Raw genomic sequence first — 14,737 nt, 5'->3', positions numbered from 1 at the left:
ACTTGCCTGGTCCTAGCTGAACCATGCCCCACCCCCTCACAATCCCTGCCACTCTGTTTCAACTTAAGCCCTATCCCCAGCCCCATCCAATTTTGGCCACCGTCTCCCACAGTGAGGAGGGGCCTCGTGGCCGATCCCCAAAGTTGGCGCCAAGGTTTATGAGCCAGTGCAGAAGTCTCTGAAAGCCATATGGGTGGAAAAAGTTACCCAGCTCTAAATCAGCCAGTCTTAGAATGATCTCATCCCCTTCCCAAGATAGTCTCACTCCCCTCCCCCACTGTTTGCCTGGCCAGTGGGGTAAGTCACGAGGGAGCTGGTGGAAGAGTAACCGTGAGGGGATGGGAGAAGGATTTCAACTTGGGGATCACGCTGTATATTCTGTTGATCTCCTGTTGCGCTACTTATTTATAAAATCGTCTATAAAGTTCTTCGTTCATCGTGTTCGTTTTTCATAGTCACATCTAAAGCCTGTGGAAATGGCTGCCTCGAGGTCTGTGACTCCTGCCGGGTGAAGTCATGTCAGCACTGTCTCTTACAAACACCAATGCCATGACCATTTTTGTTCAAATGCCCTGGTATAGCTGCCTGGCCCACCCTTCCTCACTCTCGTCCTCTGAAATAAACTTTCATAGGTGTTGGGTGGGAAAGCAAACCTTACTGTATGCCTAAGGGGTTCTGGGCCCATCTCCAAGCTAGAGACGCCAGTCCCAGGGCAAGATGAGGGGACTGAGTCGGAGACCAGGGCAAGACCATGGGATCTGGAGAGAGAGACAGACCAAGGTTTGCTGACCCCTGTTGCTCACTGGAGGCAGACATTCCCTGGTTTCCACTTGTTCCCCCAGACCCAAAGCCCCAGCTGGCTGGGGACACTGGGAAAATCCATACATAGGATCTCTGACCCTTGCTAGAAGCTGTATCAATACAGATCCAGTCCGTCACGGACAGAGGTCCTAGCCGAAGGGCAGATCCTTCTATTTCTTTCAGTTCGCACCTTGCCAAGCACTACCCCAACTTTTGCTTAGGTCGCTCCCGTGGACCCACCCCTCACTCCTTCCTAGAGTGCTGTGGATCCTCTGTGCAGCTGCGGGAGCACATTCCTATCAGAGGAATAAATATGCAACCCAGCTGCAGGAATACAAGGAAGAAATTGTGAAGTCAAGCACCACAGATTGGAGATTAGATCTGCCTTACTATGTCTATGACCTGGGGCACTGCAGTTTAGCGACCCAGCTTCAGATCTTCTGAGTATAAAATGGGATGCTAACATTTCTTCAAGGGGTTGTGTGAAGGTTAAATAAGATAGTACATAGTTTTTGTTTTGGTTTGGTTTTTTTGAGGGTCTCAGGATAGCTTACGCTGGCCTCAAACTCAATATGTAACTGAAGATAACTTTGAAATCCCATCTACCTCCAGAGTGCTGGCATTATAGGTCTGCGCCACCATACCAGCTTTGGGGGTTTTTGTTGTTGTTGCTGTTGTTTGTTTGTTTGTTTTTGAGAATTTCAATACATATCCCAGACTAGAACTAACGAACCATAGACCTCTTGTCTCAGCCTGCCAATCACTGGGAGTATAGGCAGGAGTGGGTGAGGATGGAGGCACACCTAGCTTAAAGAAGACAATGCATGTAAAGTGTTTGGCACAGCATCTGGCCAGAGCATACACAAATGTAGCCAGGTGTGTTATTTTAAACTATCATAAATTAACTGGGCGGTGGGACCACCTGTCTTTAATCCCAGCACTCGGGAGGCAGAGACAGGCAATTCTCTGTGAGTTTGCAGCCACCCTGGTCTATAGAGTGAGTTCCATAATAGGTTTCAAAGCTACAGAGAAATCCTGCTTCAAAAAACAAAAAACAAACAAACAAACAAAAAACCATAAATTGAGCCCCTGCTATAGTCAGTCTCCCTGGCTGAAAATGGACCAGAGTGACAGAAGCAGCAGAAGGGGCAGAAGGATGGATGGGGGAATCAGCTATCAGCTTATGCTTAGCCCCACACATCAGACGGTTTTTACAGGAGAGAGTGGCAGAAGTCACTGAAGCCTTTTTTGTTGTTAATAAAAATAATTCCCACACAGGTGTGAGGCTATGGTAGTGCACTAATCTTAGCCTCTGGGACTGAGAAGGGAGGATCAGAAGTTCAAGGTCAGCTTCAGCTACACAGAAAACTCAACAGCAAGCCTGGGCTTAGTAAGATTCTGTTTCAAAACAACAACAAAGAAAACATCAAAATAAAAGGCCTGATGAAGGTAGCTCAGCAGTAGAGTACTTGCGAGCGCACAGACCTCTGAGTTAAATTCTTAGCACCACAAAACAAAAAGAGGAAAGAAAATAACAAAGACAAAATTCAATTTTCAATACAGCCACAATGAGAGTGAGCAGCATAATGTGTAATCATCAGTTACAGAGATTGCCACTTTATCTTCCCAGTCTCCAGTATATTCTTTGTTATGGTCTCTTGATTGCAAGTAAGTCCCTGAGGTCAGTTCAGAGCCAAGAGAATGTTCATGCATGCCTCTAATCACAGCAACTGGGAGCCCTAAAGGAAGAAGACAGAGAGTTTAAACACAGCCTGAGCTGTGTTACAGGCAAAACCTATAAAACAAAAGGGGTGGGGGGAGGCGATTAGACCTTTTTCTAATTGGTTGGTGGGTAGAGTGGGAAAGAATTTGAGGTATTATCCATTTCACAATAAGATGCAAAATGTAGCGGGGAAGTGGTAGATCAGGCTTATAATCCCAGCACTCGGGAGGCAGGAGGCAGGCAGATCTCTGTGAGTTCGAGGTCAGCCTGGGCTACAGAGCAAGTTCAAGGAAAGGCTCCAAAAGCTACAGAGAAACCCTGTCTTGAAAAACCAGAAGCAGAAAAAAAAAAATAAAAACAAGAAGAAGCAAAATGTAGAAGATTCTAATCTTCATCCCAAGAGCAGCCAGAAGTATGGCCTAACTCTTGGGGAAATGTGACTTTATCCTGTGGAAGAAAACCAAAATCTTTCCCTTTTTTTCATTTTTATTTCTAACATTTTGCCTATCTATCATTTAGCTAGCTAGCTAACTATTATCTATCTATCTATCATCTGGGATTGGACCCAGGGCCTCATGAATGTTAGGCAGGTGCTCTACCACTGAGCTACATCCCCAGCCTCCTCCACATTTTAAGTGTTGACTGTATGCTTCACGTCAGATGCTGAGCTAATGCATGGTTATCCAGCAGAAAGCCAAGCCAGAATCCTAATGCTGCAGAGAAAACAGACAGACAGATGGGATGGGAGACCCATGGAGAGATGAAATAGGACCAGCCAGTGCTAAAAATAGAAAGGAATTGCTTGGAAGAGAGACCTAGAAAGTCAGGGAGTCTTCCAAACAAGCTGGAATCTAGCAGAATGAGGCTCAGAGATCTGGGTAAGTGAAGAGGAGGCAGAAAGTGCCAGGTGTCCCAGCCATGGGGAAGAGCAAATCCAAAGCCTTGATTCTGCGTGACTATGGCAGGGAGGGAGGCCTGTCTAGGGAAGAGGAATCTGAGCTCTCACCCAAAAGGTCATGGATGCAGAGAAGCAACAGTTCAGATCTGACTGCCGTGTGGCAGTTGCACCTGAGTCGAGGGGCACAGAAGTGATTTAGACTATTCTAAAAGCTGGGGGGTGAGAAGAGTGCAGGCGTGGCTGAGAGGCTGGCCGGCTGCAGGCGTGGCTGTAAGGAGCAGAATAAAAATGGGGCTGGTTAGAGGTGGTGGGTACTTCACAGAGGCAAACAACTACCTTGAGGACAGCTGGTCCAGATGGCAGCCATTTTATACCACCTGCAACCTACCACCTGCTCTGGCAAGCCTGGATCTCAACGGCCCCTTCCCCATAAGCACAAGACAGTGCCGTTCCCTCAGCCCCCACTTAATCCCAGTCCCAAAGATGGCCAGAGCCCTGTGAGGCTTCCTGAAGGTGTATCAGGCTGCATGCCAAGGAAATGCTGCTCAAAGTTTTAGGACACAGAGCCTCATTAGCTCGGGGCAGCCCTCCTCAAGTCAGCTTCTGCTGACACCAGCACAGCTGGATGGCGACATCTAGAGGCAGCCTCGTGTCTCCCGTGGCCCCAAACCCCCTACTGACGTTCCTATCCCTGTGTCCTCACAAATGAATGACCCAGCCACCAGGCAGGGCTTGAGGTACCTAATTCTCCCATTTTTTTTTTCCTGCGCCATTTGGGGGCAGCAAAATCCCAGAACTCCCAAATGAACTTTGGATCCTCTTTTCCTTCATAAACCCAGAGATATACGCTGGTTGAGGAAGACAGTCCCACCACCCACCGACCCAGCCAACCCCCTCCTCTGCCTCACCATCTAGAGTCATGCACTGTCCAGAGACCCAAGTGAGAGAATGGTTGAGCCGTTGCCTCTCCTGCAGTGGAGCTTTCTTTAGCTAATTGACCATTCCTGCCCAGCTGTATCCATGCTCTCTCTAATACTAGATTCTCGTGGCCAAACTCCTCCCTTCGTTTTGCTTCCACGCCACTGCTTGCTGTTTTCCTTCTATTCTCTGACCTCCTCTTTTGCTTCGCCTCTTCTCCTTGGTGTCCAGCCAGTCAACTTTCCTGACTCATTTCACAACCAGCTTTTGTATCCCTGGGGCAGAACAGGCATGGGTGTGGGGAGGGGAGAGTGGAGTGGGAAGAAGACTAACAAGGATTAAACACTAACAGCCTTGTACCATCACAGGGAAGCAGAGATGGGGCAGGACTCTTGGTTCTGACAGCCCTGCACCATCACAGGGAAGCAGAGATGGGGCAGGACTTCTGGCTCTGTACCAAACTAATAAAGAGAAGCAGTACCCATTCTGAGGTCGCTCTGAATGATCTCCCCCAGGCAGAGCTTCTGTAGCCTAGGCTGCCCTTGTCCTTGACAGGCACCTGAGCACGACCCACAACACCACACCCAGATTACTCTGCACAGTCCCTTTCTGTCCTCACAGGTGACCTGCGGCCCCTCTTTGCCCACCTAGCCATATTTTAAAAAGCTTTGTTTCTACATCTTTTCTTTCTTTTTAAAAAAATAATTTATTTTTATTTCATGTTAATTGGATTTTGCCTGCAGGCATGTTTGAAGCCCCGGAACTGGAGTTACAGACAAGTATGAACTGCCATATGGGTGCTGGGAATTGAACCTGGGTCCTCTGGAAGAGCAGTCAGTGCTCTTAACCACAGAGCTATCTCTCCAAGCCCCTCAACACATCTTTTTCAACAACTAGCTTAACTAGCCAGCCCTAACTGAAATACAAATGACTAAAGATTTGTATCTGCATTAGAAGTTTTTAAGATTTATTTTATAGATGAGTGTTTTGTCTGGATGTATATATGTACACCATGTGTGTACAGTGCCCAAGGTCAGAAGAGGTCATAGGATCCCCTTTAACTAACTAGTTATGATTATGAACCGCCATGTGGGTACTGGGAACTGAACCTGGGTTCAGACGCCCAGTGCTTGCCACTCATGGTGGTACACGTGTGCTCTTGACTGCTGAGCCATCTCTCCGGTCCCTGTACCTGCATTTTTCATAAGGACCCACCGAACACCATCATTTTGAGTGCACTGAGGCACTGTACAATCTTGCAGTGGGGTCTTCAGTTGCACGCAGCCTAGACGTTTCCCCGGAACTGGCTTTATACTACTAATAACACAAAAGCTGGTTTGACAAGAAGGTTCTCAGTAAGCTATGAAATTCTAGCAGGCCTTGGCCCAGAGGACATGGTGGGCCTCAGTCTTTATCTTCTGAGTTCTCCACTCACACAGCTAACATAAACGAATCCTCCAGATGCTGAGAGGCTCAGTGAAGTGTGCTCCTGAAGCAGACCTGAGTTTGGTTCCTAACACATCCCATATCGGGCTGCCCAGAGCGACCTGCCACTCCAACGCCAGGAGACCCAGTGCTTCTTCTTGCCTCCCTGAGCATCCGCACTCATGTGATACACCCACAGAGACAAATGTACAAACTTAGTTAAAAATAAAGTATTAAAAATAAAAATTTTAAAAGGACTCCCTATGTGCTTAGCAGCTACTAAAAGTTTTTGTGCGCCATGCCTGTCTTTGGAGCAGGGTTTTAATAAATAGTCTTCCTCGGTCAGAGAAAAATGCTGAAACAAAAGCCGGCCCCGCATCCTAAAGGCTGGAAAAATTAATGTTCAAACCACAAGAAACCACATTTCATTGTGCTTCTTTTATTTAAAAATTCTACTTAAATATCCTCAAAGGTTAGAAAATCGGGGTCAGATAGGAACACTGGTACACAGCTTAAAATACAAATGCCAGTAATTATTAAAGAGCACAGTTAATGATTATTCCAAGAAAATGCATAGTAAGGAGCATTTTTCCAGAAGGCAAGTTAGACACCAGGAACCAAAGGAAGAAGGGACGGGACCTCAGATGGCTCAGAAAATAGTTACACAGCAGCCTAAACATGCCTCCCCCACCAGGCTACACACATGACCATTTACGACACTGGCTGCCACATCACTAGCCCTGACCTTCAAATCCAAAGGGAGCTTCGACACAACAACCACGCTCCAAAGACGTGAAACTGCTGGCTCCATTCCAGAATATTCTGGTTTCACCTGGGACGGCATCGTTTCCCACTAGCTCTCCAACAAAACAGACCTAGTCTCCCTTTGAATATGTTTTGTGGTTGATCTACAGAATTATGCCCTTCTTTATTTGAAGGTCAAGCCATTTACATTTTACCTCTGTTTAAAAAAAAACTGTCAACTTGATTGTGTCTCAGCTGAGTTTTTTGTCCCGTGTGCCTAAAGCTTTTTAGCTTTTAAGTCAAATATACTTTGGGGGAAAACATCTATATATTACACCGCCTCACAGTTTACATCATAATAAATTAATGTGATAAATAACATCTCCGAAAACTGAATCTTATTAACATGATCTAGCATACATTCAAAAGTATCAGCGTTTCTAGTTTTACTAACTTTGGAAATCAACAACACTGTATTATTTACACATAAAACAAGTATCTATGGAAATTACACCTTTCCATCACTTCTTACCCCAAATCACAAATGTCACTTTAAGCACCAAGACACACTTTCTTCAAAAGTTACATTTGCAATATTAAATCATCAGTCTCGTTATTTAAATTTTGAAAGTCTAGCAATCAAATCTCTATGAAAAGAATAAGAGCTTTGGAAGAACTGACAAGGACCACAAATCTCCTTTCTCATTTCTGCATTCCCCCCCCCCAAAAAAGGTCATTTACTTCAAGGGGGCTATGGCCAAAACCCAGGGAGACAGCCATACTGGTGTGTAACCAGAAGACAATGCTCACTGGAGCAGACACAGCAAAGCTGAGTTCATAGAGGAAGAGAGGACGGTAGACAATAAACCAGCCTTTCTTCTCAATATTTCAGCTGGAAAACAGGGACATCTATTAGACAGTGAGAAAACACAGATACTCTTGGAGACACAAATGGAAGGTCTGTGTTCTATCAACCTCAGGATAAGTTACCTGAATCACAACCATTTATGACCCATGCCAGCCGGCCTCGAAAACAGGGCTCAGGCACTCAGTGCCAGTTAAGGCTCCCAGGATGCTCCTGGGTTTAGCAGGCATGAAAAACAAAGGACAAAGGAAAACAAAAAATGTCAAATAGCGTCTTCCATTCAAACAGCAAACCTTCTAGCTAGAATAATGACTCACATTTGGGGCTAAGTTCTATCTTTTTTTCTGGCCTTGGTGCACTATTTTTTTGTAGACAGGCTTTCACATATCCACCTTGAACGTCTGATCTTCCTGCCTTTACCACTCAAGTGCTGGGTTTAAGGCATGAGGCATGTTCCAGCATACCCAGGCTTTTCATTTTCTACTTTGAGGCAGCACCATTGGGGTTATTATTTAGGGTAGACTTACACGTGAGAGTAGAGAAAAAGGCCCTCAGAAGGTAAGCCACACCTGAGAGCAGGACAGAATCACAGAGAGTAAACACCCAAGTGCGGGTACAGGCTCCTCAAGAGAGAACTGTCTACGTTATAAAAAAAAAAAAAAAAAAAAAAAAAACAAAAAAAACCTAAGTGATCAGAAGTAACAGTAACGGTTTCCGAAGAAAAGAACCCAAGAGTTCCTTTTAAAAAAAAAAAAAAAAAAGAAAAGAAACCATTATCACTAAACAGGGAACACTAGGAAATGTACAAAGAACAATCCCCATATTATTCCAATTTATTTTGTGAGGACCCATGCCACGGCACCCATGTGGAGGTCAGAGGGCAACTTTCAACTCCTTCTACCACGTGGGTCCCAGGGATGGAACTCTAGTTTCCAGGGTTGGCAGCCTTTACTCATTGAGCTGTCTGCCAGCCCAGCCCCAACTCTTGACCCAATGTCTATCTGCAAAGCCAGAGAGGCCCAACTTGCCAGTGCGTGGACGGCATAGTGGGTGAGAGACACGGGATCAACTGATGAGATGCCTACAGTAAAGTGCTCTCGTGAGGTACAGGAAATCAAAACTGCCAAAAAAAAAAAAAAATGTGTGTTTCCATTGAGGGACACATTTCCTGCTGTTTAATGCCACAGCCACCCAAGAGAGAAAGACATTTATGCCCTAAATAGGATCCATGTGGGTTAGTTTTCAAGCAAACCAACTCTGCAGCCCCTACGACCAGACACATCTCAATTTTCACCCAACTCTCGTACTAAATATGGTCTAATCCCCGAAGCATAGCGATGGCAATTCCTAACAGGCAGGGGCAGGTGTTGCGCCTGATAAGTCTCCCACCTCCCTCCCAAGATGGAGAGAGAAAGCCTTGGCTCGTGGCTGTTCTCGTAGGCCATTTTCACACCTCTGGACTCAGGCTGAAATCAAAAATCCACAAACCACTGAATAGACCCACCCTGCCTAAATGTCCATGACTACCTGGTCACACCATCGCCCTTCCAATCTTGGGAGCAGAAAGATGCTCTAGTAACGGCAGGGTGAGGCTGGGCAGCATAGCAGAGGTGGTGTTGCTTCAGTGTTTGAGGGATATACACAGAAAGGAGAATTATGAGTAACCCTGTGGCTAAGCCGGGAGTGGGAGGTGGGGAGGAGGAGAGACATTCTGCTAAGCAGGTCATGCCTTGGGGATTAGACAAAAATGGCCTCCCAGTTCGGCTCAAAGGTTTGGGGGTGGAATCCAACAGAACCAAAGGCTGCTCAGAGACCTAGCCCCTCTCATCCTTAGCCGAGAGAAAAAAACGAGTGGTCCTACACATGCTTATGGCAGTCCTGCCTGCAAGTCTGAGGATTCAGTTTTTAAAATAAATTTAACCAGCGTTCAAATGCAAATGGCACAGAATATCTTCAGTTGTTACAGAAAATCACTCACACACACACACACACACACACAAAGTTAGAATACGACATAGAAAAGTGCCCTGCAGATTGCTCTGTAAACCTAGGCTTTCGTAATTTAAAAAATAAACGAAAACTACAGCCTAGAAGTTGTGCAGAACAGTTCAGGATGATCACATTTGTAAATTTTGCAACTGGGTCTCCGAGGATTCTGAAGTTCTTTATTCTTAGCATCATGATTTAAATTTATCCTTTAAAAGCACAGGATGACACAGTTTGACAGTTTTTTTATAGAGGACACGGGCTACATGAGCCTAAGCTGGTTTGACTCTTTATTCTGTCTGCTGCATAGAAGAGTTGATCAGTGCACATAGACACAAAAATCATTGCCAATGCTTTTTCACTAAGGCTGGATTTCTTTACCTTGTTAGTCATTCACTCAGCAACCTATACCTGCCTGTTCTTTAATAAGGTTTGAATGGCTCACTCAGGACTAAGTGAAAACGTTTTAAACGGTATTTGTGTTAGGCCTTGGGTGAGACTCTTAACCCTCCTTATAGTATTTATCAATTGACTCTGAGTTAAAAAACACCACCATGACAGTGATATCATCCCGATACATCCTGGCTACATCTTCTGGTAATGTCAGCATGGCGGCCAGTCGCTCTGGCTCCATCTCCCCATACTCGTTGCTCCCGATGGCATGTCTAATCAGATGCGTGGCTGCATTTTGGTCAGCTGCATGGAGTCCGCTGGCTTTCCGCTGCAGCAGCAGACTCTGCATGAGCCCCAGGTTGGCCGGTCTTTGGTCCAGGTCCGGCTTATGGCAAGCAGCCTTGGACAGGTGGCCCACCACCAGCCTCACCACATCCTCATTGCCCAGCATGTCCCACAGACCATCTGAGGCCAGCACGAGGAACTTATCTTGGGGCCTCAGCCTGTGGTATGTAACCTCAGGCTTGGCAGTCAGATAGGGCGGGGTGTAGTAGTGGGGCAGTGTGAACTGGTAGATGTTGAGGGCCTCAGTATCGAAGCCCCTCCCTAGGACACTACGCTGCAACTCTTTACTCCACTTGAACTGGACATCCCCAAAGGCCCTGCAGGGTATGAGGACACCCAGCAGCCTATCATCTATGATGAGAGTCCTGTTCTCAGACTCGGGGTGTTCTCTCTTAAGCCGGGATAGCTCAGCCTCATTCCGAGCATTGTGGTCACGGGTAAGCGGTAAACAGGACCACACACCATTGTCTTCCTGGACACCAAGGATAGCCCGGCAGTCGCCAGCATTTGCTACATGCAGGTGAACTCCGTTGACATGGGCCATACAAGCTGTTGCCCCAGAAAAAGCAACCTGGAGGGATAGGTTCTTTGTCACCTCGTCTTCCAGGGGGGCCTGGATTTCTAGTGAGATGTCCGAATCCAGTCTCTGGAAGGAGTACATCAGTGCTTCTTCAATGCTCAGCCCCATTTCCATATGCAAGTCAAGAAGTTCCTGCCAATAGACTCGGAGGTGGTCCAGGTGTACGGATGTGACATCCTTATAAATACTATCCCCAGGATGCTTGAGCCACTGAAGGATGGGCAGCAAAGGCTTCATGTTTTCCATTGCTTCCTCCATCTGCTCCAAGGTTTGGTGGGACATCAGGGACACTGCCATGTAGGAGAAGAGCCTCTCGCTCACCGCCTGGGCACATGCATGGCCACCATGGCCGTCAAAAATGCCAAACATCAGTCCGTTGGTTTGCATGCAGGAAGCTACACCCTGCCGGTCCTCCACTGGGGAATTGGCGGCCAGCTGGTTGCTCTCAAACCTTAACACTGAATTTGGAACTCCACTGTTGGAATCAAGAATCTTGTGAGAGGACTCGCCAGCTCGAAGCATGTCGTTGACCTGTTCAGGGCTAAGCTGTAAGTGGAAATCCTCTTCCTCGGTTGATGTGTGTCTGTAGGCTTTCTGCAGAGCAAAGCCACCACTCGGAGTACTGGTCTTCAGAGTCGACGATGCCGGAGAAGAAAGCCTCCATTTGGGTTGATTCCTATTTGCGGCACTCCTTGAGTAGAAGCGTCTACCCCCTTGTAAGATAGCAATTCGATTCCGTGCAGAATTGAAGATCCAGTACGACACGGTACGTGACATTCTGAGGCTATACTGGCAAAGAGGTGGTTGTTTTTTAGCCTGAAAAATTAAAGGGTTTATAAAAGCTTCAAAGTTCAAATATTCAAAAAAAACACCATGAAAACTTTTGCTAAGATTCTCTCTGATTATTTTATAGAGTCAATAAGGGCCTCTCGGCTGATTCGTGCCTCCTTTTCTTTCCTTTCTGAGCCCGTTCTCAGGTCGGAGGCTACTAGTTAGTTCCCTCATCCAGTCTCCACTGCAGCGTGTAAGTTTTGACTTAGGTATCTGCTGTCCCCCGTAATCTCTGTACTCCACAAAATGCCAGGCATGTAGCTGCTTACTGGCGGCTATCATGAGTACAGCCCAGTACCTGGTACACAGCAGGTTCTCAAATATTAGTTCAACTTGGCATTTTCAGAGGCCCAGGGACCTAGCTAGTTAACAGACACAGTTTTACCAGTCTCGATGGCACTTGCCACTAGGGGCATGGGAATACTGCCAGTCTCATATGCTTGGGTTTGTTTTATTGCTGTTTTGTGCGTCATGGAGATTGAGCACACGACCTCTCCTATGCTGATCAACCACTGAGCTACAGCCCTCTTTTCAAACTTATTTTAAGCTGGGTGGTGGTAGGGCACATCTTTAATCCCAGCACTTGGGAAGCAGAGGCAGGCAGATCTCATTGAGTTTGAGGCCTTCCTGGTCTACAAGAGCTAGTTCCAGGACAGACTCCAAAGCTACAGAGAAACCCTATCTCGGGAAAACAACAAACAAACAAAAACCGTAAACTTATTTTGAGACAGGGTCTCAATGAGTTGCAAGGTTGGCCTTGAACTTTAGACACTCCTGACTCGGATTCCAGAGTGGCTAAAATTACCAGGCGCTGTTCTCACAAGATTTGGAAGTGCTTTCGCTGTTGTCATTGTTTAGTTTCTAGACAGGGTCTCACTTTGTCACTCTGGCTGGCATGGAATTTTCTGTGTAGATCAGGCTATCCTCAAACTCAGAGATCTGCCTGCTCCAGCTTCCGGAGCACTGGGATTAAAACTGTGTGCCACCACGCCAAGTTCTTACAAAGTTTGTAAAAGTGTAATAAAATATGACACTTCCAGGCCAGGCATGGTACTACATGACCAGAATTCCAGAATTAGGGAGGCAAAAAAGGCAGAGGCAAGCTGTTCTCTGTGAGTTCAAGGCTAGCCTGACTGACATAGAAGACTGTCTGGTGCATCATTCCAGGCCAGCCATGGTAACAAGGTGAGGCCATGCAGGGTGGGATGCAAGGCTCTGGGTGGTGATGCACAACCGTAATCCCAGCACTTGGGAGGCACAGGCGAGTAGAGCTGGAGGCCAGGTACAGACACAGAGAAACCCTGTCTCAAAACTGATAGTCAAGGGGCTGGAGAGATGGCTCAAAGGTTAAGAGCGTTGCCTGCTCTTTCAAAGGTCCTGAGTTCAATTCCCAGCAACCACATGGTGGCTCGCAACCATCTATAGTTCTATAGTGGGGTCTGGTGCCCTCTACTGGCCTGCAGGCATACACACATACAGAATATTGTATACATATACATAACAAATAAATAAATAAAAGAGATAGTCAAGCCAGGCGTGGTGGCACACGCCTTTAATCTCTCTGGTGGCAGAGGCAGGTGGGTCTCTGTAAATTCAAGGCCAGCCTGGTCTAGAGTAAGTTCCAGAACAGTCAAGGCTACTGAGAAACCCTGACTCAAAAAAAAAAAAAGTGCAATTTACCATTAGGGTACATTCTGTACAGGTTTTTACATCGTTCAGTCAACTACACTGAATCTGACGTCCGTGTGAAAGAATGGTTTCACAATTACTGGAGACTTGGAGTTTGTTTCCCCTAACCTGGTACTTATTAAACACCAAATTGCATGGCCTTCATAGCCGCCTTTTCCTTACTTCCAAAATCAGTAGGTCAAAGACTATAGACGCACTGTTAAATTGATTTCCCAGAGCCAGTGAGGATCGTCCCTTACCCACCTGGCTGAACTTGGGGCAGATGAGGTCGGTCAGAGGCAGATGGCCTCGGACGCCCCTTGACCCTGCAGAAAGGACAGGCAGCTGTGCGCAACGAAAACCGTTCGCAGCAGATGGGACAGAATTTAGTGTCCCTACAGAAACGAAGTCTCTTGATTTCTTAGCTGGGCGGCTAGGTTCTAGTTAAGAACTCCGGGCTCCAGCTTAGAGTTCTGACCGCCCGCTTTCTAAGCTGTGAGACAGGAATCTAGTTTGCAACGCCCACTTCACGGGTGCTCCAGTACTAAGGAAGCTGATGCAGGGAACTGGCTAAGCAGCCGACTCCTCCACTAGCGCGCGGGCCCACGTGGCGCTTGCGCGCGAGTGGGGTGACCACGACCGGGGATCAGCTCGTCCCGCCCTCTCACCTCATCTCCCTCTCCGCCCCATCACCTGAGGCGCCCGCAGGCCAGGCTGGGGAAGATGTCCGCACACCTACTAGTCCCATTCCTTACCTCGTACCCTCGCCCTCTTCTCACCAACTTGAGCCGCCCGCACTCGGCGGATGCTCTCAGCTCAGAGACTGCGCGCAGTTCCTCGGTGCCTGCGACCGGGTTTTACTTCCCTGGAGAGGCCCCTAGAAGAGAAACCAGCTCCTGAATAAGCTCCCTCCCGCCATTCCTGATTGGCTTATTTTCGGAGGCGGGACCTTGATGGACATAGATATTACCCAATAGATGAACAGGAAAGAGAAAGAAAGGGAGGCGGGGCCGGGAGGGGCCGCCAGCACTCTATCCCCTGGGGGTTACCGTAGCGTTTGAGCAGCCTGTGCGCCACCAGGCCGTCACGTGGGACTTATGCCCCCAGCTTGCCTTCTCGCCACGCCCTGTGAGTCCAGAACTCTCCAGTTCCTTAGTGTTCATTCTTGCATAGGTTTCTCCCCACTTTTGTTCGGTTCCCTCCAGGCCCTTCTAAGCGCCGCACCATTATTATCAACCTTTTGGACACCTGCCTTGAAGGCCTTTTGGACTCCTCTAATTCTACTTGCCCTGACCTCATTTTCCAAACCTGCTCTTCTTTCCAACCCAGTAAAGATCCCGCTGGTGGGCTGGAGAGATGACTCAGAGGTTAAGAGCAGTGTCTGCTCTTTCAGAGGTCCTGAGTTCAATTCTCAGCAACTACACTGTGGCTCACAACCATCTATAGTGAGATCTAGCGCCCTCTCCTGCTGTAGAGATATGCAAGCAGAACGCTGTATACATAAAATAAATGAACCTTTAAAAAAAGATCTCGCTGGCACTAGGAGACCCAAGTTCAAAC

The 14,737-nt window shown here is 47.3% G+C and overlaps 1 protein-coding gene and 1 long non-coding RNA gene across 3 annotated transcripts; both read right to left on the bottom strand.

Moving 5' to 3' along the window:
* Positions 1–2,347: 2,347 nt before the first annotated feature.
* Positions 2,348–4,551, bottom strand: LOC119801652. The gene is made up of 2 exons (XR_005283271.1): positions 4,331–4,551; positions 2,348–2,540 (listed from the first exon to the last, which is right to left on the bottom strand). It is a non-coding gene; the product is annotated as an uncharacterized LOC119801652 (long non-coding RNA).
* Positions 4,552–9,517: 4,966 nt separating this feature from the next.
* On the bottom strand, positions 9,518–14,088 carry Pdp2 (pyruvate dehyrogenase phosphatase catalytic subunit 2). Of its 2 annotated transcripts, none has more exons than XM_038312656.2 (2): positions 13,933–14,088; positions 9,518–11,494 (listed from the first exon to the last, which is right to left on the bottom strand). In XM_038312656.2, the coding sequence occupies exon 2, from the start codon at positions 11,453–11,455 to the stop codon at positions 9,863–9,865; it is 1,593 nt and encodes a 530-aa protein (XP_038168584.1). In that variant the 5' UTR covers positions 11,456–11,494; positions 13,933–14,088; the 3' UTR covers positions 9,518–9,862. The 2 variants fall into 2 exon arrangements, with proteins under 2 accessions (XP_038168584.1, XP_038168585.1); XM_038312657.2 differs by lacking the exon at positions 13,933–14,088 and adding an exon at positions 13,442–13,772.
* Between the last annotated feature and the right edge of the window lie 649 nt (positions 14,089–14,737).

Source organism: Arvicola amphibius, chromosome 15 (genome assembly GCF_903992535.2).
Source record: "Arvicola amphibius chromosome 15, mArvAmp1.2, whole genome shotgun sequence".
Classification (NCBI taxonomy): Eukaryota; Metazoa; Chordata; class Mammalia; order Rodentia; family Cricetidae; genus Arvicola; species Arvicola amphibius.
This window is presented reverse-complemented; position numbering and strand designations above follow the sequence as displayed.

Excerpts from the sequence above, each read along its gene's own strand:
- Pdp2 (XM_038312656.2), bottom strand. The coding sequence starts at position 11,455 with ATGTCACGTACCGTGTCGTACTGGATCTTCAATTCTGCACGGAATCGA.